Source organism: Barbus barbus, assembly GCF_936440315.1.
Source record: "Barbus barbus genome assembly, chromosome: 4".
Classification (NCBI taxonomy): Eukaryota; Metazoa; Chordata; class Actinopteri; order Cypriniformes; family Cyprinidae; genus Barbus; species Barbus barbus.
The window spans coordinates 27913841-27939245 of NC_136732.1; the positions used below are offsets into that span (position 1 = coordinate 27913841).

The 25405-nt window shown below is 37.1% G+C and overlaps 2 protein-coding genes across 5 annotated transcripts; one reads left to right on the plus strand and one right to left on the minus strand.

Moving 5' to 3' along the window:
* Positions 1-184: 184 nt before the first annotated feature.
* Positions 185-12404, minus strand: LOC306868908 (next to BRCA1 gene 1 protein-like). Of its 4 annotated transcripts, none has more exons than XM_079415376.1 (22): positions 12183-12404; positions 11233-11295; positions 11058-11076; positions 10933-10955; positions 10326-10556; positions 9936-10013; positions 9198-9290; positions 8382-8578; positions 8082-8207; positions 7804-8007; positions 7011-7170; positions 6656-6925; positions 5924-6052; positions 5732-5807; positions 5465-5575; positions 5194-5361; positions 4554-4754; positions 3981-4410; positions 2665-2747; positions 2431-2500; positions 2207-2303; positions 185-1774 (listed from the first exon to the last, which is right to left on the minus strand). In XM_079415376.1, exons 1-22 carry the CDS (start codon positions 12354-12356, stop codon positions 1601-1603), a joined length of 3177 nt encoding a protein of 1058 aa, XP_079271502.1. In that variant the 5' UTR covers positions 12357-12404; the 3' UTR covers positions 185-1600. The 4 variants fall into 4 exon arrangements, with proteins under 4 accessions (XP_079271502.1, XP_079271503.1, XP_079271504.1 ...); XM_079415377.1 differs by having other exon boundaries at positions 10368-10556; positions 12183-12399; XM_079415378.1 differs by lacking the exon at positions 9198-9290.
* A 5969-nt stretch (positions 12405-18373) lies between these two features.
* On the plus strand, positions 18374-23800 carry LOC306868910 (primary amine oxidase, liver isozyme-like). Its single transcript, XM_079415381.1, has 4 exons — positions 18374-20007; positions 22147-22432; positions 22538-22670; positions 22764-23800. The coding sequence occupies exons 1-4, from the start codon at positions 18444-18446 to the stop codon at positions 23043-23045; spliced, it is 2265 nt and encodes a 754-aa protein (XP_079271507.1). The 5' UTR covers positions 18374-18443; the 3' UTR covers positions 23046-23800.
* The last annotated feature ends 1605 nt before the right edge of the window (positions 23801-25405 follow it).

Below are 25405 nucleotides of genomic sequence, written 5' to 3' on the forward strand. Positions count from 1 at the left end.
GCAAACTAGTGGTTTGCTAAAAAAACAAACGCAGATGCTTTTAGCGTGCAGCGTGCTTAACTTCCAGGTTATGTATTTTTCTAGTATGTAGGTTAAGTGTCATGTGAATGTTTAATAGTCTTGTTTAAAGAACCCTATACTTGGATTTTGTGGTGCATTGTCATCAAAGACAGAGAGCAAAAGTAAGACTTATTAGGATATTTATTACAGACAGATGTGTACATTAGATGCAGAGATACTGAATACTCCATTCAGGCATCAAACAGAGTGAGGCACATCTGTCTCCACTGATTAAGCTTTATAATCACATGATCTAAACAGTTCCACCCAGAACCTCAACGGATCACTGCAAGCAACAAGACAAACTTACGGCTTTTCTAGGGAATGTGCTAAAACATATTTAAGCCCCATCTCTGGAAAAACAAGTGGGTGATCGGTCAGTTAAATGATGGATGTACCACTTGTGAGAGCTTCAAGGATAAAAGCAAATCAGGAGATGTTAAATGATTTGTAGGGAATGCTTTCCACACTCTGGACAGTAGGTAGTTTCAAAATCTCCCATTGAAGAAAAGTGCTGAGATACATTCTTCATCACACTTAATACGAGAGCTATTTAATTACCAAAATATATATCATTTGCAATTTTTTTATTTATTTTTTGAATGAACAGTTGGCTGTTATTTATTTTCTCTCTCACTTTGATGTGTCTTACCATTTAAAATCGGAGATAAATATGTCATGCTAGCCTTTGCCTCTTTAACCATTTAAAGCATGAATTAAAATACTCTACATTTCAGTCCATTTAACTATTCAAATGCATTGCTGCTTCAAGCCATGACATTTTTCATATATTGAAATGGCAACGCATTCACAAAGTGCAGTATGTGCCCTATTTCATGGACTTTTTAGAAACTAATCAATGGTCTTCACTATAATAATAATAATTCCCAAAAATAATATAAGCAACAACAGTTCAAAATTACTAAAAAAAAAACAAATTCGCACACTAAACTTCATATTGACCTCTCCAGCATGGAATCATTTAATTTGCCATCTTGAGTACATGTAAAGATGACAAGAATAATCAGTCTATTTGGTCTTGGCTGATGATTAAGAGTTCACACAAAGCCAAATCTATTGCACTTTTCCAAAACATGTTCTTAACCTGGGAACACAAAACACACTAAATATTATAAATATCCAGTCACATTGCAGAGCTTTTCATATTTAAATATTAGAATGATTTGTTGTTAATTATACTATTCTTTCAAATAAATTTTTATTAAAAGCATGGCATATTTCTTGAATAGTTTTGGATTAATAATTACCTATTAGTGTTCATTAGCTACCCATGATCATCTTTGTGTAAACATTAATGCCCACTAACAACAAACTTTAACAAGCCCAGTTATAAAGGTGATGAACTGCTTGTCTAATGATTATCTGTTACACATTGGAGCAGACAGATTCACACACACTATCTTTACAACCCAAATGGAACGAAAGAGTCTGTATCATGGAATGGTCTGCTGATTGCACAGAGAAAGAGAAACAAGAAAAAAAATCACATGTAAGAGAAACAAAATAGTTGACAAGCATCTCAGTAGCGTGTCGTGTACCAGTCGTTATCAGTCATCTGCACCAGTTCGTTTACCACATCCAGCAGGTTGCGGTTGTGTTTCTGTAGCAGACGCTGATTTAGTGCTCGGTCACCAAAGCCCATCTCTACCAGCACGGCCATCATGGCGTCATGAGAAGCTGCATCTTCTGGGAGCTACACAACCCAAAATTATCAATTTTTTTTTACAACTGATGTATGTCTCAAATATTGCACTATGCACTAGGGCTAGGCACTTATACAATACTTAGTACATGCACTTTACTCTCTAGAGTTATTATAAGGTGGTTGTCACACAGTGGCGAAATATATTTTGATCATAGTGTAAAGCATGATTTTTTAATAAACTTTCTCGTATAAAACTGAAATAATTTATTGTTTCAATTTATAATCAAACGTAATGTACTATATAATAGCATTATTTTTATTCCTTTTTAATATAGGACAAAAGAGGAGATTGTTCAGCATCTCGCACCATTGCCACATTTATAATATGCTTTGTGAAGGAAATTTAAAGGAAGTTTAAAGAAGGCTTATTTCAAAATGTTTTTCCACCCTGCAACCTTTGTGAACAGCTCCCAAACTCACCTTCTCAGACCCAGTCTGTCCAGTGAAAAGAGCTTTATAGGCAGATGCTGCCACAGACAGGGCACCCTTCACCAATCCACCTGTGATGCTATTAGCCCTGAGGAAAGACAAGAATGAGAGAGAGTAGGAAAGCGAGTGATAAAAAGAAAAATCACAGAATTCAATGATTGTCCTGGGTGCACTTCCATGAGGCAGAACGAGTGGTTGTGTGCTGTGTAACTCACCTAAGATCTTCTGTTTCAGACTTGGCAGATGCTATGGAGTTCTCCGGGTCAGGTTGATTAGGTTCAGAGTCTATAAACATAAAAAAACAGGTCAACTTTCAAACATAGCTGTGTGTGTCTTTTATCATATCGTCCACTTTGTATTATATCTAACACCCCAAATCATAGAAAAATGCACTAATTCACAACCTGTGATGGCTTATTATTTTAATATCCCATGGTGTTTCCACTCACCTTCCTCCTTATCTCCTGGCTCTGCAGGATTACTCCTCTCCTGCTCCTTTGCTCCATGTTCTGTCTGCTCTTGTGTCTCTGTGCTGAATAAAGAGATTTCATATATATTAAGCTAAATTTAACATGTCAGTTACATCAAGTTATGAGGATGCCGTTAAAGAAATCTTGGCTGTGATATGGAGTAGGAATGTGTGCATACAGAGATTTAAGCCAGGATATTGTGGGTGGTCAATCTAGGTCTGCATGCTTTAAATGTAGTGATGTAACAAATCACTCAACTCACGATTCAATTTGATTAACAAAATGAGATTTAAGACAAATTATAAATTAAATGTGTCCTTTTATTATTTCTTGGACAAAATTCTGCACATTTCTTTGTGAAATTTAAATATAACACTATAATAATATACTAATATAGCTCTTGCATATTATTGCTCTTTTGTTGCTTTTGATTGCTTCTATTGTCCTCATTTCTAAGTAGCTTTGGATAAAAGTGTCTGCTAAATAAAACAATTTCAATATAATGTAAACATAATAACAAAACTAAATAGAAATTTTAAAACAAGCCCCAAATCAAATAAATAACACAATTAAAAGAAATCTCTTCATATAAACAAAATAAGGCTTTGTCTGTGCTCTTTCCATTTTAAATGAGGCAACCACTGCATTTTAATCATGATGCAAACAAAGATGCTGCATACATGCAACATGAGCAGTTTTTCAACTAAATTAGATTGTATAATTTCGAAATTTGAAGCAAAAACAGAATGTTTTGACTTTTTTGTGAAACTATTCATAAAAAAATATCTGCATGAAACAAACAGCAGACGAATGAGACGCAGATGCACTCTCTGCCAGCAGGTGGCGCTTAAAGCGTTTCATAATCAAAATTTTAAATTGGTGAAGCACTGAAATGTTTTTTTTTTTGTTTTTTTTTTTACAGAAACACAGAAACCAAAATTAAAGTTTTAGCTGAAAACAGAAACTGAAAATAACATTTGGGTAATTAAAGTTGGTTAACTAAACAGTGTGCCGTTGAGCATGTCATGTTGTCAGGTGAAAAGAAACTATTCATAGTAAAGTCTTGATATTTTAGCTGTACACATTTTACATATTACAACCTTAGCACCCTTTTTAGCACTATCAAAATGCGTCACTGCAGAAGTGCTAATTATAAATCATTGTTTCAGTCAATGATTTCAACCATGTGAAACTATGTTTTGCCGTTTCTGTTGACAAAATTTTGGTGCATCACTAGTTTAACTGACCTCTGAGCCCAATCCATTATTGCTGATATGTCCTCTGTATGAACTTACCAGGTTTTGACCGAGGGTCGTGGTGGCACTACAATCACAGGGGTGAGCGGCACAGCATCCAGAGTCTGGGAGGCACAGAGCATGTCATTAGCATCCGCACTAACAGCAGCAGCAGCAGCAGCAACGGGGCTCTGGAGCTCTGTGGTCTCCACTGATTCTAGTTTGTCCCCCTCTGCAGGCTCTTCTCCAGGCTGCGACAGGGCTGAGCTGTACATGGACTCTCCTAATGGACGGCTGGTGTCAAAGCAATCAGGGAGGATGATGATGTAGTCTTCTGAAGACGCAGATGAAGTTCTGCTGCGGGTTTCCTTAGCTGCTTCTTTATCCTTCACTTGCTCTTTCTTATCCACTTCCTCCTCTCCCTCTTCTACCGGATCTCCACCTGCAGGTTCCACCAGGATCTGCTCGATGTCAGACTCGTGACCCTCATCTAAGCATAAGAACAATCACTTTAATGGCTAGAAATGTACTGTCTTTGGTAAGAAGTTATTTGAATCACCTTTAGACAATTACAAAATCTGCAATGTAAAAAATGACAATGGTCAGAACTAAATATTCTCAAAGCCCTGTTACCTGTGTTAATGAGCTCTGCTGGAAGCATCAGCAGGGGAGCAGCTATATCTGTGGTCACTGCCTGTGGTGAAGCAGGGCTGGAGATTTGTGCCGTTTCTACTTTCAGTGGGGCTGGAGCAGATATTAGCCCTGTTTCTGAAAACTTTTGTGAGGTTTTCCTCTCACAAAGTGACATTGAACCTTGGGGGGCTGGACGCACCACTTAAAATGGAAAAAATGAAATGTAAAAAACTGCTAACAATGTACATTACTGTACTGTTGTTAAGGTATTTTGTTCATAAGAACAGAATTTTGATAGAAAGTAATAGAAAGTTCATAAGAACAGAATTTATTTGTAAGAGAAATCCTTGGTAACATTACCAATGTATTTATTGTAACTTCGTATCAATTTAAAATATCCTTGATAAATTAAAGTATTAATTTTTCAAAATCTTACTGGCCAAATTTTTAAACAGTAGTGTAAAGGTTTACAAAATGCTTACTAAGGATATCAAAAGTACTTTATATCAAGTCAACGCTAAAATACGTATCAATACAGTTTTTCTACATTATTCACAGTCTGACTACACCTATTATAAAAATAACAATAATTTCTAGGAAAATCAGAAAGGTGCATCTTCCCATCACCGCCATCACAAACCTTTAGCTGGGCATCTCCCACAAAGCGCCCCATGCACTGCTACTTCACGGGTCACTTCAAGGGTGAGAGAACGGATAACAGACGGACTGACAAACTGGGGCCCAATGATGCTCTCCTCTCCTTTCTCTTGTGCTGGGATGCCCTCTAACTCTGTGCCCTGGGCCACATCTGTGAGTATGACATCAAAAAAGGTTCACAAATATAAAAAGCTACACAATCACTGACAGCAATACACAGAAAAAGTGCAGAAAAGTTGTGCTTTAATGTTTACCCAGGATGCTGCTGACCCCTTGGGCTTCTGTTTCCTCTTGAATGAGTCCCAGTGTTGGTTTCTCTTGAAGAGGTCCATCATGGGGCAGAGGTGATATGCATGGGGTAATGTCTTCATATATTTACAGAGATTAAGAGAGAGACAATATTAGTAAAGGCTGAAATCTATACAATTTATATTTAAATGTTACTGTTCAAAATGAATATGCATAATCCATAAAAGCTGTTCATTCTCATTTTTAGAAACTTGCTACAGATTTGAAGTTACCTGCAGGAGTGTTGTTAGGCACGCTCTCCAACTCTTGTACAATGTTGATGTCCAGCAGTTCAAAAGAAAGTAAGTCCTAAGTGTAAAAAATATACAGAGAGTATGGAATTGACAATAGAGTCCAACTTTCTTCATGAAACATGACAAACATGATGGGTTTTGTGAATCATGCTGATTGTTGTTTGGTCATACCTGAGCTGTGAGTAAGTCCACAGATGGAATGTAGAATTCCTCATCACAGTCCTGGTTTACGGACAAAGGTAGCTGTTCCCTTGAGGCCCGACATTTCTCCTCCCTCTCAAGAGTGCGGGAAGACTTCTCCTGAAAGTGCCAGACAGGGTGAAAATGGCCACAGAAAAAAATGAAAATAAAAAAACTAAACTAACAATAGCTGTATACTGGCCAAAAACCTAAAATACATTATATTTGGGCAATTTACATTACCCAGGGTAACTTTCTTTTTTTTCCCCAATTTGTCTTTTCAATTTAGTTTAGTTTCAATTATATATAGTTTTCTAGTTTCAGTTTTAGTTTTTATTTTAGTTTTAGTAAATTCAAGGCTGAAAAAGTTAATGTACAAACTGGTATCATTTAAAAAAAAAAAAACAGGTATCAGCATTTTTTTTTTTTCATGTTTAATGCAGATGGGTCTTAAAAGTTGTAGAAATTTTGTAAGTTATGGTATAATATACCACTCAAAGCTAAAATTCATTTGTGCCTGTTTTTAGTTTATTTTAGTTTTGGAGTCAAGAAAATGTACTTTAGTAGTAAATGTATTTTAGATTAAATTACATTTTTCCTTATGATAATGATTGATAATATGATAATAACTGGTCATTATATATTCCTATGTACATTAGAATAGCTGCACATATAATGATGATTTATGGGGTGGGTGAGGGTGTCTCTGGACCGTTGTCTTACCTGTGGGGTGACACAGGGAGACACCAGTAGCCTGTCAGCACAGATGGCTGTGGGAGCATGTGGATCCACAATGATGCTGCTCCAAACACGTGGTCCAAACTGCTCTCCTCTGTGTGCCAGGCGCCAATGCGATGTATAGGTGCCCTCTAACGTCGGAGCACAAAGTGCCACGCTGATGACACCCACCTGACCTGGCTGTAATGTGGGTACTGCGACCTCCCTCCATCTTTCACCGGAGCCCACTGCCAAGTTCCCCCACATGAACTTTAACTGAGGTACACAATCAGGTTCAGATTTTTTATTGTGTATGTGTGTATACAGATTTGTGTGTGTCTGTTTAAGAGTCAAAGTGTACCTTGGTCTCAGAGTCCCAGCACACTCTGCCACTGTTCTTCATTTTCCAGTATTTGATGAACTTGGTCCCAGGACGCAAACGTGATCCATCAGGTAGGTTTTCATCCAGGAGTAGAGCTGTCATAGCTGGCACAGCCAGTGGGCATGGACGTTTAGGACGACTACAACCAAGACAGTATAAACTAAATGGCATCTTATTATCATTAATTACATTTAAACTGTTGTGATCAGTTCAGCCAATTCATATGTTGGGGTGTTTTTTTTGTTTGTTTGTTTTTTGGGACTGACAATAATAACTTATATTGACAATAATTTTGTAACATTGTAAATTTATTCATTTCTTTCCAAAAAATATTTTGAACATAGAAGTTTTAGATAATAATATAAAATGTTCTTAATTATTATATTATATATATATATAACAATAAATAAAGATGAAAAAACTTTCTGGTGTCAGCTAGCTAAATGACTACATTAGCACATGCCGTCCTATATTACACGTTAACATGGCTCAGCCAGTCATAATGGGGTAATAAGGAAGTAAAATAAATACTATTATTTTCAAACACCAGAAAAACATCTTATGCAGTTTAAATTTAAATATAAGAATAACATGATGGGAAAAGCTGCCAAAAAGGCTTTAGTTCTTTGTTTGTGGCAAAAAGATTCTTAAAAATAACATCATATCAGTTTGGAACAGCCTGAGGTTGAGTAAATGGCAGAAATTTCCATTTTAGGTGAACTATCCCTTTAATATAATATGCTCTTCCTCAGGAGGTAGGCTAAGCTCTTACTCTGGGCTGTTTGCCTGTGTGGCACGTGGCTGCAGCAGGACGGGTGAAGAGCTCCCTTCACCAGCAGTGCTCCACTGTAGCCCTCTCCTCTCCATCCTCAGCTGCTTCCTGATCTCCTTCACCTCCGCCTTGAGCTGGCGCTTCTCCGCTTTAAGACGCTGCTTCTCGGCCTTACGAAAGCTCCGGTCACCCCTTCTGTAGAACCTTCAGAGAGAGAACAAATATGTTTAACTATTCTGAACTTTAACACCAAGACAAAGCAGAGTACAAATGCCCACCTGCTGTGATCTGGTGCTGGGGAGCCGTGCTCGGGAATAGACAGGGGAGTTCTGGCTCTCACAAGGTTGTGGCTTGGATCATGTGAGAAGCTGCAAGGCTCACACAGAGTGCAGGAGGTACACACACTGTGCAGAAAGAAACCAAACAAAATGAAACACAAAAATTAGAGCATCCTGTTATACATTATATTTCTCATACAATCATAATATGCCTTTCCTTTTCAAATGTACTATAGAAGCAATTATATTATCATAAGACATCCATTGGATACAGACATCCACCTCAGAGATCTCTCTAACCTGCACTGGTATCCACCGCCTGCGGTCTGGCCCCGACAGCTGCTGCAGGCTGGAGCTGAACTTGGGGCCCCAGGGAGAGTGGATGAGGTGACCTCAGGAACCTGAGCCTCTGCTCCTACTGGCTTATGGATGCAGCACTGTCCAGAGAACTCCCTACAAATCTTCTCTACTGCCTCCCTAACCACCTGGTCCTTAAACTGTGGCAGTTATCATATTTTGAAGAGAGAAAAATAGAGACACACTTAGCAAACTTGTTTTCTTAGCAGTAATAGGGTTTGTCTCCACTGCTAAAAATATCAGAATGAAACTTAAGGGGTCATCGGATGTGACATGCACTTTTACAAGTTGTTTGATCTGAAATGTGTGTTGGCAGTGTGTGTACACATCCACCCTATAATGATAAAGATCCACCCAGTGTTTTTTTTTTTTTATCTCGTTAAATCATTTCCCCTTTCTCATATCAAGCCAATCTCAGATGCCAGTATGTGTGACGTCAAAAATAAGCTTTTTAAGCGCTATTTGAGCATAAGAAACAAGTAACTTAATTGCGAGTTCAGCAAGCAGTTTTTGAGATTTCAGGATTCCCCCATTCATTTAGATAGGACTTGGTGTTGTTTGAGCTACCCGGAGGCGTTGCGAATATGGCGGCCGAGTGAACAGACCTTTCTTGAAAAGGACTTGTCATGAGTCCGCCATTGTTTTGACGCCGGAGCAAGAGCGAAGTGAAGTGACATGTGGCCAAGTATGGTGACCCATACTCGGAATTTGTGCTCTGCATTTAACCCATCCAAGTGCACACACACTGTAAACACATACCTTGAGCAGTGGGCAGCCAATGCTGCGGCACCCGGGGAGCAGTTGGGGGTTCGGTGCCTTGCTCAAGTCGTGGTATTGAGGGTGGAGAGAGCGCTGGTGATTGAAGTGTTTTGTTGTTTGACATAATAATGAAAATAGCAGTCGTCATTTACTACTACTTTAAAATATCTTCTTTTATGTTCAACAGAAGAAAGAAACTCATACAGGTTTGGAACAACTTGAGGTTGAGTAAATGATGTCTGAATTTTATTTTTATTTATTTATTTGTTTGTTTTATTTTTTGGGGGGGACAGGACAACATTTTTCAGTTCTCAAAATTTAAATGAAATGGAAATAGCAACTGATATTTGCTTTTACAGCGTGATCTACATTAGAGTGAAACTTCTATCCATTGGCTTTTGAATGGATGGAGGCAAACAAACATTGTTTAATACAAACATTCAGTCGACGTAATTCCAGACAAAATGATTGGTGAACTCTGGCATGCGACACCAGACAAAAGTCTGCCATTGCTCCGGAAGATCAAGTTATGACTTGTAAAAATTGTGAGGTCAAGACAAATATTTAAGAATAAAACATCTGCACGATCTTTCAGAAATCATTATAGTATGCCGATTTGGTGCTCAAATATTAATAATGTTTTTTTCACAATAAGATCAAGAACTTGCTTTTAAAAAAAAGATAGGTTGATTTCAATTTCATCATTTCATGCTGATTTTCATGTCTTGTTTCTCGTACCTTTTCCATGTATGAAGTGAACCAAGCTGGAGGGGTTTTATCTTCTGCCTTCCCACCTTTGACTTCATTTACAATTACCTTTAAAACAAAAGCAGGATATTAAAATAGAATATATGTGACACACCAGTCATTAACTTACAATGGTGGAAATTGGAAACCTTTATCAAATGTATATCACATTTCATGCAAACTACAATAAAACTGTAATCAGAATTCAGTTACATTATTTGGTTTAAGCATAAGAGCAAGGTTAGATTAGTCATTTAGATTATTAATAATATTATAATGCATCATTCCAAATAAATCGCAGCCTAGAATGTGATACAACAATAGTGAACAACTGTAACTACTTCTGTGATTGTGCAAAACCATTGGGTTATAAAATCTTACCAATCCTTCCTCTGGGACTGCGGCCTGAACTTTGCGACTCACCACTTGTGCCAAAGTAGGGCAGTGCTGAGGAGGCCTGAATCCCTTCTTGGGTTCTCCAGCAGTACCAGGTTTTACCTGGCCCAAGCCCACCCCTGACCCTGGTGGTGGGCCCGGTCCTGGCACTGTGGCTCTACTGCCCCTCGTCTCATACACATTCATTTGTAGTCTGTTCCCCTGTCGTGCAGCACTCTACAGTTACAAACAACACAGTGCATCAATGTAGTGCGTTTCCTTTTGGACATTTGTTGCTTGCAAAACAATGGATTTTAACAGAGTCACAATAACAGGCTAACTACACCAAATGATTGGTTCTCAAACTTTTTGACTCCAAGGCACCCCTTTGTCTAAAACAATATTCGAAAGCCCTACTATCGAAGCAGTTATGTACCTCTAGTACTTCCATTTTAATCAAAATATATGATTTCAAAAATATGTTGGTTTGTTGTTGTACATGTTTACATCTTTACTTTTTTTGTCATTTAGTAACATTATTTTGATTAAGTTGAGGTTTGCTGCTCTGATTGCGTTATATGCTGTAAACATTGAGTAAGCAACAATTCTTTACCTTCAGGGCTTCTTCATATTCCACTGGAAAAAAGAAAAATGACTCCAATCAATGCTACAACATATTCTGGCTAGATGTAAATATATAACTTTTTTATTATACACAGATTAAGACATTTTACTTACATTGGCTGTTGACTGATACCTGAAACAAACAGTTACACATACACAATTATTATTGGAATTATTAGCTAATAATAATAATTTTGTATTATTAAGTTCTCATGTTTTCACTGAAAAAAGCAAGTTACTAACAGTGCCATGAAAGCAACATCACAAATATTTAATTCTTCACCCTCACCTCTTCATTTTCCTCATCGAAATATGTTAGTTGTAAATTACACAGGCCAAAAGACCTCTTCACCTGAAGAATAAAAGATATAAAAAGTCAACACAATACCTACTTTGTAACGACAAACCTGTTTTATGAAATTTATATAAAATACTTGATTCTGATTGGCCAATGGTGACATTCGCGTGCAAATATTTTGAATAATGACACCCGACCTCTCATCCGGGCAACCCGTTTCTCCGCGGTCTCCACAATAAGGTAAATAAGTAACTTACACCTCAAATTATCATTTTATTAATATACTTATTTGGTAAGTAGCCTATAATGTACAGTCGTTCCCCAAAATAAACCCCTTCAGGGTGATATTTAGACCCTGACTGGCCTATGGCGATGTCAAACTGCTGATGTACGTTACGTTATTTCAAACTGACACGATTACACGACGCTTTGAGGTCGACCACCAAACATCTGCTTCAAACAGATTTGCAGTCAATGTTTCAAATCCTAGTGAGCTACATACATAGACAGCACGTTGGATATCTACGCGCCTATCATGCTGTGTAGTAGTAGGTTTTGAGACGTTGAGTCAACATTAAATAAGAGCTAAGCACTGGGATCTACAGCCATGACAGGTGTTCCCTCTCCTCCAAACCCCTTTGTAATTATGGTCTAACGTTAATCGATCTGCGCATGTCAGATATAATATACTTTGTTAGATGTAAATATGGCTGCTATTTAATTCGTGGGCTTTCGGCAAAATGGTCGCTTGGCCCATTCTTTCTAAATGATTAAGCTTTAACGCCTTTCCGCTGGTGGCAGCAGCACACTAGGTAGTGAGATGTCACAGCAGATATCTTGTAATACTACTCTAATCGCATTAGCCACACATCGGATGACTTCGGGGTGAAAGGCTTCGCGGCATCAAGGTGAGTGATCAGACTCACATCACCTCTGCTTACCATGGCCTCCATTGACTCCCAGCTCTTCGTCTCCGAGCCGGACAGCAGGAAACTCTTCGCATTCCCTCGGAAATTCACCTTCAGGTTGATATAGAAATCCATGGCGCGATGACTATTTAAGGCGTTGCATAGGTGATGACTGAACAGCTTTGATGAGTTACTGTGCCCTGGCATCAAAATGGTCCTTTCTGTTTACATCAGCGATGAAGACACGCCCACTGCATCAGCTGACAGGAACATGCCTGGCGTCATTCAAAGCGAAACGATCTGATGGGCAGGGCTGCTTCATTTTAATCGGTTCAAAGGGGAAACTTGTGAATGTTAACGTAAATATTTACTTAGCACAGTATTTAAAAAAATACTGTTATCGTAAATAATTTGATCCATAAATACTAATAATAAAGAATAAAGTTGGTTAGTGTGTGGTGCAGTGATAAATAGCCTGTTGTCTATTCAACCAGCAATACACATTTGCTTTCCGAGGTTAGTTGTTTTTTTTTTAAAAAGATAGTTTCGGTCCTGGCTTCTGATTGGTCAATAGAGTTCCAGTCGTCGATACATAATAACAGCTGTGACGTGAAGCATCACTGCGCAGTAGATTTTTGTTTTTGTTGCATAGCAACGTTCTATTACGTCAAGGAATAGAATGTCTCTTAATGAATTTGCTTCTACAATTTGATGAAAATCTGTGTTCTTAATATTACTTTTTATGGCATTATAGCTTGTTTTGTTGTTGTTTGATTTTTATTTATTTTTTTACGTAAGCTTGTTCTTGTCGGCGTATTGTGCTGGGTACTGTATTATCGCAACACTTTTTCTAATTGTCAAAAATATATTTTTCCAGATTTGATAGTTTATTTCATTCCGGTAAATTCATAGGCGGAGAGTAACTAAGTACATTTACTCGAGTATTGTACTTAAGTGCACTTTTTAAGTATCTGTAATTTACTTGAGTATTTTTTTTTTCTGGAAACTTATGACTTTAACTTCACTACATTTGAAAGACAACTGAAGAGTGTATTTGCAAAAACAGATAACTCAATATTTTCAAAAATCATGTTTTTTATTATGCTATCATGTTTTTATTGTGTTTTTTAACGTTATTTTTTTACCTAGTCAAAATAACCCAACTGCAGTTTGATTGAGATTAATTGGAAAGCACAATGAAAAAACATGATTTTTGAGAATTGTTAAAAACTGAGTTATCTGTTTTTGCAAATGAACTCTTCAAATATTGTTCTTTTCACTCCACTACATTTCTATCAAGGTCCTTGAAGTAGAAAGTCGTTACTATGTAGCAGCTTTGAAAGGCAGTGGGTGATTTGTTTCTTCTCCAAAATGTGACTTTGAGTAACACTTTATTTTACGGTTACATCTATTAGTTGTTTATTAGCATGCATATTACTAGAATATTAGCTATGTATTAGTGCTAATTAAGCACATATTAATGCCTTATTCTACATGACCTTATTCTACATCCCTAATCCTACCCAATACCTAAACTTAACAACTACCTTTCTAACTATTAATAAGCAGCAAATTAAGAATTTATTGAGGGAAAAGTCGTAGTTAATAGTAAACAAGTGTTACCTATGGAAGTCGTGGCCTAATGGTTAGAGAGTCGGACTCGTAATCCAAAGGTTGTGGGTTCGAGTCTCGGGCCGGCAGGGATTGTAGGTGGGGGGAGTGAATGTCCAGCGCTCTCTCCACCCTCAATACCATGACTGAGGTGACCCCCAACTGCTCCCCGGGCAGCATAAATGGCTGCCCACTGCTCCGGGTGTGTGTTCACGGTGTGTGTGTGTTCACTGCTGTGTGTGTGTTCACTGCTGTGTGTGTGTGTGTGTTCACTGCTGTGTGTGTGCACGTTGGATGGGTTAAATTCGAGTATTCCGAGTATGGGTCACCATACTTAGCAGTATGTCACTTCACTTCTATTCTAAAGTGTGACCTGACTTGCTTTTCTATGACCAGCAGGGGGCACCAATTCCATTTTTCCCTGATTTTTTTCGATGGCACAATATTATGTTTTTAGACTAATACACTTATGATGTGAATTTTATTTTGGTGTTTATGCATCAATATTTTTTCTTACTATTTATCTTGAGCTGTACTTGTTGATTTATCCTAGTTCAGGACAGAGCCAAGGAATAACATTTTTTACATTAAAAATTCCTTACTCTTTTGTCCTCCCCTCTGTGATGGGGAAACAACATTGCAAAATAGAGTTCAAACAAGAGATGTTTAAACATGAAAGTTAAACAATTGTGATGCAATCAGACAGACAAGACCCAGTACTTCTCAGGTCAGGCATAGAATCTCCAGGTCACACAGAACATCTGCGCTTCATATCTGCAGCACGAACTTGTGATTGTAAACTTCAGTCTGCCCTGCAAGTGGGCAGTACTGGGGCTTCCTGAGAAAAAAAAAAAAAAAAGAAAAGAAAAAAGCATTGTCCTTGAGGCATTACAGTATGGAGTAATTTAATTTGCGAACAAAAACCAGATTCTGTAAAAACTTTTTGCAGCTGGAATTTTAAGGTCACGTTGACCACTATTCAATTAATAATAAAAAACAGATTCAGTCCCTAGTAAAACAAATATTGTTTCCTGAATCATAATCTTTATGAATATAAATAGTGTATAATATTTTATAAAATAGTGTATATTATAAAAACATAATATCTTTGCATTTTATTTAAATTCACAAAGACTCCACTTGTAATATACCACTTTTCTGGTATTATTTTAAATTGAAATAGACTGTTCAATCGTTAGGATCATACAACACAGTGAAGAGTTAACAAGGGAGCAAATCTTGTTCAGTAGACATTTATGTAAGCAAGACTGTGCAAAAGTATAATTTCAGTAAATGTCTCAGGGAATCCTCCTGTTTGTTATCTTGGCCAGTATTTTTTTCCCAATAAAATTATCTAAACATTATTAAAACAAGATATACTTATATTGCACTTTTGTTTTTGATAGAAGCTTTTATTTAGTACAGTGGGGGGAGTGAATGTCCAGCGCTCTCTCCACCCTCAATACCACGACTGAGGTGCCCTTGAGCAAGGCACCGAACCCCCAACTGCTCCCTGGGCGCTGCAGCATAAATGGCTGCCCACTGCTCCGGGTGTGTGTTCAAGGTGTGTGTTCACTGCTGTGTGTGTGCACGTTGGATGGGTTAAATGCAGAGCGCGAATTCCGAGTATGGGTCACTTATTTGGCAGGGTCATGAATAATAATGAGCTCTGCTCTGATTGGCTGTTTCACAGTGTAGCTCATTGTAACTCACAGCCAGAAGGAAACACAGGGAGAAAAATATATATTGCAATACTTTCTCTCGCAGATATATCATTGGGTAATTATACTGTATATAAAATGCGGGCATCAGGGAGCCGTTATTAATACGCGAGGCATTGAAACTGCTTTTGAACGATCGGTGATGCTTTAATAGTTTCACTTTCAAGATATGCACAAACTCTGTTTATATTATGGAGCGGCAGTACTTACTACACATTTTGCAACTCATTTGCTTGTCAGTGGTGCTCGGGATCTGTAAATCATTCGCCATCATCCTCAGGCTAGTAGAAAGTGTTATTTGCTTTCCGTGCTTTTCTGAATAAAGACACCAACCCATCCCTGCACATCACACCCCCTGCACAGCCTGGAACATAACAGTTATTTCCATGATCTGCCATTTTCGCTGTTCTCCGCGCTTGTGTATTTACAATAACGTTACCTGCAGAACTTGTGATGATTCGGCTGTGTAGGTTCGGCTGGCGGCTGGTCAAGAACATGGGCGGGTTTATGCAAATGTTGGGGGCGTGGTGATCCCGACTTTTACGTCACAGTCGGTGTTATGATTCGCCTGTTTTTCAGTGGTCTTTTGCATTCACGAGATTTACATAAGGAGTAGGAAACTATGGTGTTTGAGGCTCACTGTATGTCATTTCCATGTACAGAACAGTTATTTTTCAACTATGCCAAGGTAAAGACAGTTTCCCCAGTAATGGCTGTAACAAAAAAGCAGTGCTCAGCTCATAAATGATAACTTATCAGGTAAAATATTTTTTTTTATCTGTTCTACATGTACCTTAATGTACCTCAACATGGGCATTGACAAATATGGATGCTTTATGCAATATATGTGTATATTGTAGTTAAAATAGAGCATGAAGAGAAGACATGTTTCACAGGTCATAGATGTTTTTCAAAGAACTTGTTCATGTCTATGAGACACATGAAAAAAAGAACATAGAAATATCAGGTTCCTATTACTTCTCTTTCTTTGCACTGAGCAATTTACATTTTCGCAGAACAGGTCAGCACTTCTTCTGAAAATGCACATTTATTATTTATTATTACATTTGTTTGCCTCTCTGTGCCACATACTGTATTTTGATGCAGCTAAATTCTCAATAAAACTGTTTTCATTGGTATATTTTTCTGTTTCTGTTGTCAGACAATGGGATGAATATGAAATAGTGACTGAAACGTGATCCATTAAAGGTGCCATAGAATGAAAAACTGCTATATTTCTGACGTTTCAAAAGCACCTCCTACTGGCAGAGAATGAATGTGCATTTTCAATAATCAGTTTTTGTTCAGATCAATGCGAAAATCCACCCTCATAAATCTGTTTTAAATAATATAATAATTTATACTTCTGACTCATCCCTTTTCTTAAAAAAAATGGTTTAAAGGCTCAGTTGTGTGGTTTATCATTTTACAATTTATTTATTAAATTTTTTTGTTAACTTGTATCTCAACGGTAAATGAAATGCTGTTTTGTGGTCTACAACATGAAAGATAAAAGTGTCTGCTAAATTAATAAATGTAAATGACAGAATCCCTTTATAACATGTACATGAAAAATGTAGAAACATTGGACACAACTATGGGGCACCATTGTGCAGCAGCAAGCATCACGGCAAAAAAGAATTCTCAAGGTTGATCTAGGTAAATGTGTGCAAATGTATAGGGCCCCATTCCTATATTGGCCTGGGGCCCCCAATTCACTAAATCCGCCCCTGCCCAGCTGATTGGGTTAAACGTTTTTACCCACCATGCTGCTGTTTAATTGGTTTAAAAATTATTATATTGCTGGCATAAAATGGGCTGGAAATTAAAAATCACACACAGAATTACTAGAGGCAACAGCAATAATCAAAAGATTATTAATTATTATTTAGCAAGAACACCCATGGACAAAATACAAGACAAACTGAATTTATTTGGGTGAATACAAGGGAAGTAACGTTTTAAAGTAAAGGTTTGCAGCTGCAGTGAGATATGTTTGAACTATTCTCAGTCCCAGCTATTTTTTGTTGTAACTTTTGTATCAAAAATATTGTCTGTGTGGCATGGTCTGCATGAGGTAGTATTTGTATTGTATTTTGACCCTCAGTTAAGGAAACTTAAATTTGGAATGGTCACATCTAATTTTCCTCTACACAAAGGCGTTTCCTGGATTCTGTTCATTCAAATGTGTTTCTAAGAACTAGAGGGAGTCCTGAATCAAAGCAATTGTCGTAAAAAAAGTAGGCTTTTCTGTATTACTCACTCCTTATCAAGAAATCTAATTAGTTCCCTAAAGCACAAATGCAGCATATCCAAACAAACATGAGAACTGTTTAGCAACATTCCTTCCTCCCCTCAATGGAAATGAACTTAGATTCAAATGATGAAAACCAGGGAAAATAACTAATGTCTGGAATTCCACAGGCTGTGAGTGTTAAGCGAGTGTTCAGTTCAAAATGCTTGTTGAGTTAGCATTGCTTGTTCAATGTGCTAGCTTCACATTTAGTCCAATAGTACTTTAGTAGCAATTTAGCTAAAATTCTGCAAGTAAAAATAAAATAAGATAGACCATTTAATCAGATTTTAGGCCTATCCGTTAATGGTTAATTTGTTACACTAGATTCATCCAAATATCAAGAAACATTCACATAAAAAGCTACACCTGACATGCTTTTAAAAGTGGCAAATTCAAATTTAAGTGCTGCTGAAACCTACAAATTCAAGAATCACTAAATTACACTCATTTGTTAATAGGTTAATGCACTTGAAATAGAACTGGTGTAAAATGAATAAACATGACAGCATTAAAGCACTGGTCTTGTGTGAACTTTAGGGGAGCAGCGCAGGTGGGTGTGGTTATAACATGTACTACCAGCATACTGTAGTTTCTGAGACCCATTCTGCACTCTCAGCTTGAGACGCTGTTGCCTTCAAGCACAAGAGGGGCCTGGTCACTACAATAATGAATTCTCTGTTAAAATACTTACTGATACTTCTGGGACTAATCTCAGTGATCATCAACATTGTGTTGATATGCTTAAATTCAAATAGGCTTCCAAAATGTATGTCCCAGCAGCCGCAAGTGTCCCTACAAGTGACACACTCAGATAAAAGTCTGATTTTTGCGGACCTAACAGCAGAGGAGTACAAGTCTGTTCGGGACTACATGTGGGCCCAAAAAGACTTGAATATCTACCATTCGTTGACGGCAAAGCCCTCGGAGAATTTCCTCTTTTTAATTGACCTCTCGCTCCCGAGGAAGGCTGATGCACTGCGCTACTTGGACTCCAGCGAACAGAAGCCCCTCCGCGAAGCGAGCGTCGTTGTCTTCTATGGCGAGCGCGGTTACCTGAAGGAGTACGTGGTGGGACCGTTATCTGGTCCACTGCAGCATCGTGATGTTACTCAGGAGAAGTACAATACTCCGGAGTTACCCTTCACAGCCCGCACGGTGACAATCGGAGAGTATGTCCAGCTCTTCAAGCTCCTTGATCACGTTTTCCAAAAACTTGAAAAACCTCTGAGTGAAAGTTTTGGTTGTATCCCAAGACAAAGGAAACTGCTCCCGTTTGAAGGCATGCCGAGAGGCATCAAAAGTGGTGACCGCAAGACCTGGATCTCTTTTTTCCGCGATTTCAGTGGCATGTACATCCATCCTGTGGGCTTCGAGATCCTGGTCAATCACGAAAGCAGCAACACGTCAAACTGGACTGTTGACAGGTTGTTGTACAATGGTCAATACTTTAACAGCACTGAAGAATTTATGGAAAGATACAACGCTGGTAGTTTAAAAAAGATCGTCTACAAAGAAATCCCAAATCACGCTTCGCTGAAGCCAGGAAAAAAGCCCTCTGGTTTAGGACCACAGCAGTATTATCTTCAAGGGAAACGTTACAGCGTTAAAAACAACCAGGTGATTTATCTGGACTGGAGCTTTGCGTTTGGCTTGAGCTCTCTGACTGGGATGCGGGTGTTTGATGTTCGGTTTAAAGGAGAAAGGATTGCGTACGAACTCAGCGTGCAGGAGGCGATGTCTGTCTACGGCTCTGTTACTCCTGGGATGATGCTCACGAAGTTCCTGGACTCGAGTATCGGCATCGGTCGCTTCGCTCACGAGCTCGTGCGTGGAGTCGACTGTCCGTATGCAGCCACCTATATAGACACCTACCGCTATATTGACACAAATATAACGCAGCGGTTCAGAAACTCCATCTGTGTGTTTGAACATGACATTGGGCGACCTTTGCGACGACACTTCTCAGATTTCTTTCATAACGTGTACGGTGGGATGGCAAACAGCGCTCTGGTGTTCCGCACTATTACTGCTATAGGGAACTATGATTATATATGGGACTTTATTTTCTATCAAAGCGGCTCCGTGGAAGCTAGAGTTCACGCCACTGGCTACATATCATCCTCCTTTAAGGATGATGGAAACTTACAGTACGGCCACCAGGTTGCAGAGAATGTCCTTGGAAATATCCACACCCATTTTATCAACTTTAAAGTCGACCTGGATATTTTAGGTAAGAGCTAAAGCAAACAAGCACATTTATTAAAGTTACAATAACATAGAATCACTTTTATTTACAGTCACTTTAATTACATTTAACTAGGGCTGCCACTAATGACTATTTTTATTTCAATTAATCTAACGACAAATTTTTTCGATTAATCGATTGAAACGACTAATTTCCCACAAAAAAAATCAACAATTTTACTTAGAAATATTTTATTAAACCAAATGAAATCTAAATTTCTATGAAATCCTTTTTTAAAGCAAAAGTAAAGTGCAACAGAGTGCAAGAAGTAAGTGTCCATCTCAGTCCAAATCACTGAAATCAAAGTTCAGTATTATTGTGTGAGAATGACAACATATCCACGTGTTCTAATAATCCTAAAAAATTATCATCAAAAAACACTTTTTAAAGGACTATTTACCAGACATTTTATTTAGGTGAAAAATGTAAATGTGCAGTATTTCTGAAAAAATATATTTTTTAAAATATAAAATCAATTAATTGGAGAGGCTTTTTATTATTAAAATTTAATGGAACCATTAAAATGGAATCCAGAAAATAACGGAAAACAGAATTTGGTACAGATAAAACTGTAAAACTCAATTAATTAGACAGGCTTTTTGATTAATACAATTTAACAAAACTGAATTTGGAAATAAAACGGATTTCATAGGGCCCTATATTTATAATATATATATATTTTGTGGTAATAAAAATGGATTTAAGTGAACAATAGCTTTTAAAATGACTTAAAGTACATATATAATAGCAATGATGCAATAATAATTAGTTCAAATAAAGTATCAAAAGCAAGAAATCATATGGTTTTATTGAACAAAACTGTTAAAATACATAATGTATTATAAAACAATAGAGCTCATTTAGATTACGCTTTACAACAAAGGCCTGTTTTTACACATTACTGTTTACTCTTGACCAAGCACCATTTAATTCAAACATACACTTAATCTTTAATATTTGGACATTTCTTTAGGACAGAAATGCTATAGCCACTGTAATTAAATGAATATGTAGACATCAAATGTAACTCAGAGTGAGGGTTTGAGCTTTTATTTTGAAATCTCGATGTATTCTCCTGTGTTTGTGTAGATTTATAAATGATTTACCTTACAAATCTGATGAAATGGTGCGTGTTGCGTTCACAGATGAAGGTTTATAATAAACCCAAACTTACAACAGCATGCAGAGATGAGTTTGAGATGCTCCACATGTAAATGATAACAGTTTCTGTGAACGGAGCCGCTGTGAGACGCACGAACTTAACCTACACGCATGGAAATAATTAAAGAGCATATACTGTGTGAACTGCATCGCATATAATTATTTAATTAAATCCTAGCGTTTGTGAATTCACAATTATGCTTAATTATGATTTTTAAATGGGTTTAATATATCATGCAGCCTTGGAAAATAGTCTAATAAGTCGATGATCTTTAAAAATCCTACATTTTTGTCATATGGGAAAATTTGTCATATTAAACAGCATTTAGGATTTTCAGCAAATTTTTGTCACTAAAACAGTTCAGAAAACCTTATAAAAAAAATATAAAAATATAAAAGGTAACATACAAAATATCAGACCATTAATAAAGAAACGTGACAACTTGCCAGACCTCATTCATGTTGCTCATCTTGATTGCGCCATTGAGAAGATCCAATAAGTCCCAGAAATGTCACCCACACACTGTTTCTGGCTCACAGGTATTTCAAAATATATAGATGAAATTAGAATATTAATGTTGTTCGCTCATCAGTATTTAGAAATCATATTTCATATTATCAAAGTGATGGTTTGCCCAAAATATAAATTTAATGATATGTCATTTTATGGAAAAATATCTTACATTTTTCATTATGTTTTAAGCACACCATCTGGAACAATATGAAGAGTAAATGATGACAGACTCTTTATGTTTTTGGGTGAACTATCCCTTTAAGAATCTCACAAGGGTCTTTCTTCTGTGGATTCCTTCATTTTGGTCATACTGAAAATGATCTCAAATACAACTGACAATATAGCAATTCCAAGTTAAATTCCATCAGCTTGCAAAGAATAACACGGAAAATGAAACATTTTTAAGAGTCACAAAACAGTTTTAAAAAATGTTCTTTCTTTGTTTAAAGGTGTGAAGAATATATTTGAGACTAAAGACATGGTGTATAAGGAAGTGCCATTACCATGGATGCCCTCTGAGAAAGCAAAGATACCACAACTGGTGGAGCAGCAAATCAAGACAGAACAAGAAGCAGCGATTCTTCATGGTACCAAAACACCCCGTTACCTTCATATAGCCAGTAATCAGACTAATCGCTGGGGCCACCATCGCTCTTACAGGCTTCAGGTGGTGAGCTTTGCTGGAGATCACCTCCCTGAAAGTGAGTCCACAGAGAGGTCCATGTCCTGGGCTCGGTAAGTGTTTTTGAGTCATGCACACAATACTAAGAGGAAGAATGTTTCATATGTATTATTTATTGTTTTAGCTTCTCTCCCATTTGCTTTCTTTCTTTCTTCTAGGTATAAAGTTGCTATAACCAAGCATAAAGACGAAGAGCAGACTAGTAGCAGTCTGTATAATCAGAATTACATGTGGTCCCCATTTGTTGACTTCAGCAAATATATCGAAGATAATGAGATGATTGTCAATGAGGTATTAATGGACCACTTAATCAGAATGTTTTTATTTATCAGATGCTTTTATTTAATGCAAATAATGAGTTAAACTTCGTTATGTCTTCTAAAGGACTTGGTTGCTTGGGTGACCGCTGGTTTCCTACACATTCCACATGCAGAAGACATCCCCAACACGGTTACTGTAGGCAATGGTGGCGGTGTCATCCTTAGGCCGCATAACTATTTTAATGAAGATCCGTCCATCCACTCACCTGATGGAGTGTATTTTGGTCCAGGCTCTGAGAGTGACTGTGAGTACAATAAAATGGCGTGTCTGGACAAGGATCAGTGTAGTTCCACACTGGAGCCGTTCACTTACCACGGCTTTGAAGGTGTTATGAAGTTTGATTAGGGATCTTGATTCAGATTGTAATAAATGTATACTGTTACAGTCTTGTTAAAACATTTGCAGTAGTATATAATCCATCCTCACTCACTTATAGTTATTTTGACAAGCAGTTTCCTGCTTTTGTAGCTTTTTATGTATATATTATGAAGTTTGTAGCAGTGTGATTGTGTAATGTGATTAGTTCAGATTATTAAATTAGCATATTATTTTGGTTATATCCTTCCTTTCTTTAAGCAGTGTATGTTTTGTGAAGGGTCATTTTTATTATACTGTGTAAACTCTTTCTAAAGATATATAGGAAAATTGAAATAATATATATGATAAAACTCCTCACCGAATGCAGTCTTGTTTTTATGAAAATATTCATCCAATAAAATGTGAAGGGTGACCACTATATTGTTTCTTTTTTGTTGTTGTTGTAATTTTTTCATGCTTTCATTTTTAAATGGCATAATTGTATGCAAGGTTTGTATAAGATGTTGTTAATAATAAGCTTGTTGTCTGCTGTTTTAAATGCTCAAGCTCTTTAAAGTCAGCTGGATTCTGATTGCAGGGTTTAAAGTTCTCATGTTATGCCCAATTCTGACCCCTGCCAAATTATTACATATTAAAATTTAATGGATTTAAACATCCAGTTGGCGCCCTCTGTAGGTATGTGTTACAATACATAATTAGTTGGTTATGTTCATATTATGTATAGGCATATTACATTATGTATTTTAACAGTGTTCTTCAATAAAAGTTACTTTTGATATTTTATTTGAGTCAATTATTATTGCCTCATCGTTAGTTTGTATATAAATAGTCTTATTAAATCCTCACTGTAAAAAATTATCGTGATTTTAACGGTAAAAAACTGTGAAAATGCTACAGTAAAAATAAAACCTGTTACATGGTTAACGGAAAGTTCCTGTAAAATTTACAGGGAAAAACCGTAAACTGACGTTCCCAGAATTCCCTGCATTCCATTTCAAATTCTGTTTGAATTTTACGTTTTTTTCTTTGCAATAACTATGTTTCTTCTTAGTTTTTTCTTATCGGTTATGTTTATTAGGGTTGTATGTTACATCTAATGTTGTTAAATGAATGTTTATTGCATATTTCAGTTTAATGAGTCTCACCATGATGGTGTTTAGTGCTTGTGTGAATGACACTGTGCACCTTCTATATATTCTATTGTTTAAAAGTTGCTTGTGATGGGCTTTGACTCATCATGTGACTTTCTCATCATCACCTGCATTTGGTGGATATCAGTGTATTTCAAAGGAACAAAACAGATTTTAGTACTTTAATAGGTTGGTATATTAAGATTTTATCAGTTAAAGAAATTATGGTATTTAACTGTAAATTTAAGTTAAAACCTAAAACGTTGCTACCATATTTTTTACGGTAGAATTCTGGTAACCACAGCTGCCAGTTTTTTACCGTAAATTTTACATAATTTTTTTTACAGTGCTGGTTTTCACTTAGGTCTGTTTGTTAATAAAAATATCAGATTACTCAATTGGGTCATTCCTGTTATACAGTGACTTTTCTATCTCTATGATTTACTTACTCATATTGGGAAGTCGTGGCCTAATGGTTGAACTCATAATCCAAAGGTTGCGGGTTCGAGTCTCGGGCCGGCAGGAATTGTAGGTGGGGGGAGTGAATGTCCAGCGCTCTCTCCACCCTCAATACCACGACTGAGGTGCCCTTGAGCAAGGCACTGAACCCCCAACTGCTCCCCGGGCTCCGCAGCATAAATGGCTGCCCACTGCTCCGGGTGTGTGTTCACGGTGTGTGTGTGTGTGTGTGTTCACTGCTCTGTGTGTGTGCACTTTGGATGGGTAAAATTTCTCTAAAATAGTCACATATTTATACGAAATTGCTTAAATTCCTACCTAATAGGTCTACTTTCACTTAAGCAGGGATAATAGACATTACAAATACTATTTTTTTAACACCTTTTTATTGATACAGGCATTCAGTTTTATCATGTCCTCAGTGCAAAGTAAATCAATTTACACTAGAAATATAAACCATGAAATGATAAAAACCTCAAAATATTTTTAAATGATGTTATGGACTAGGCTAAACTTCATCTAATCATACATATAAATCAAGTGAAACTATATTTATTTTTTTCTTCATTTACCATGTCCCTAAAATCATCTTCCACCCTGTTAGTATGCTTGCCTTCCAAAATAGACTACAATTCCACTGAGATAATTTTCAGGAAGTGATATTGTTTATTTTTTCCCCTGGATTTCAACTGTACAAATGGAGGTAAGTGTCAACTCTCACTCCTACCATTTTTTTAGTTTTTGAAATGTTCTCCTGCTTGTCACACTCTTAAAGTTCCCTGTTAGGCTATATTATGG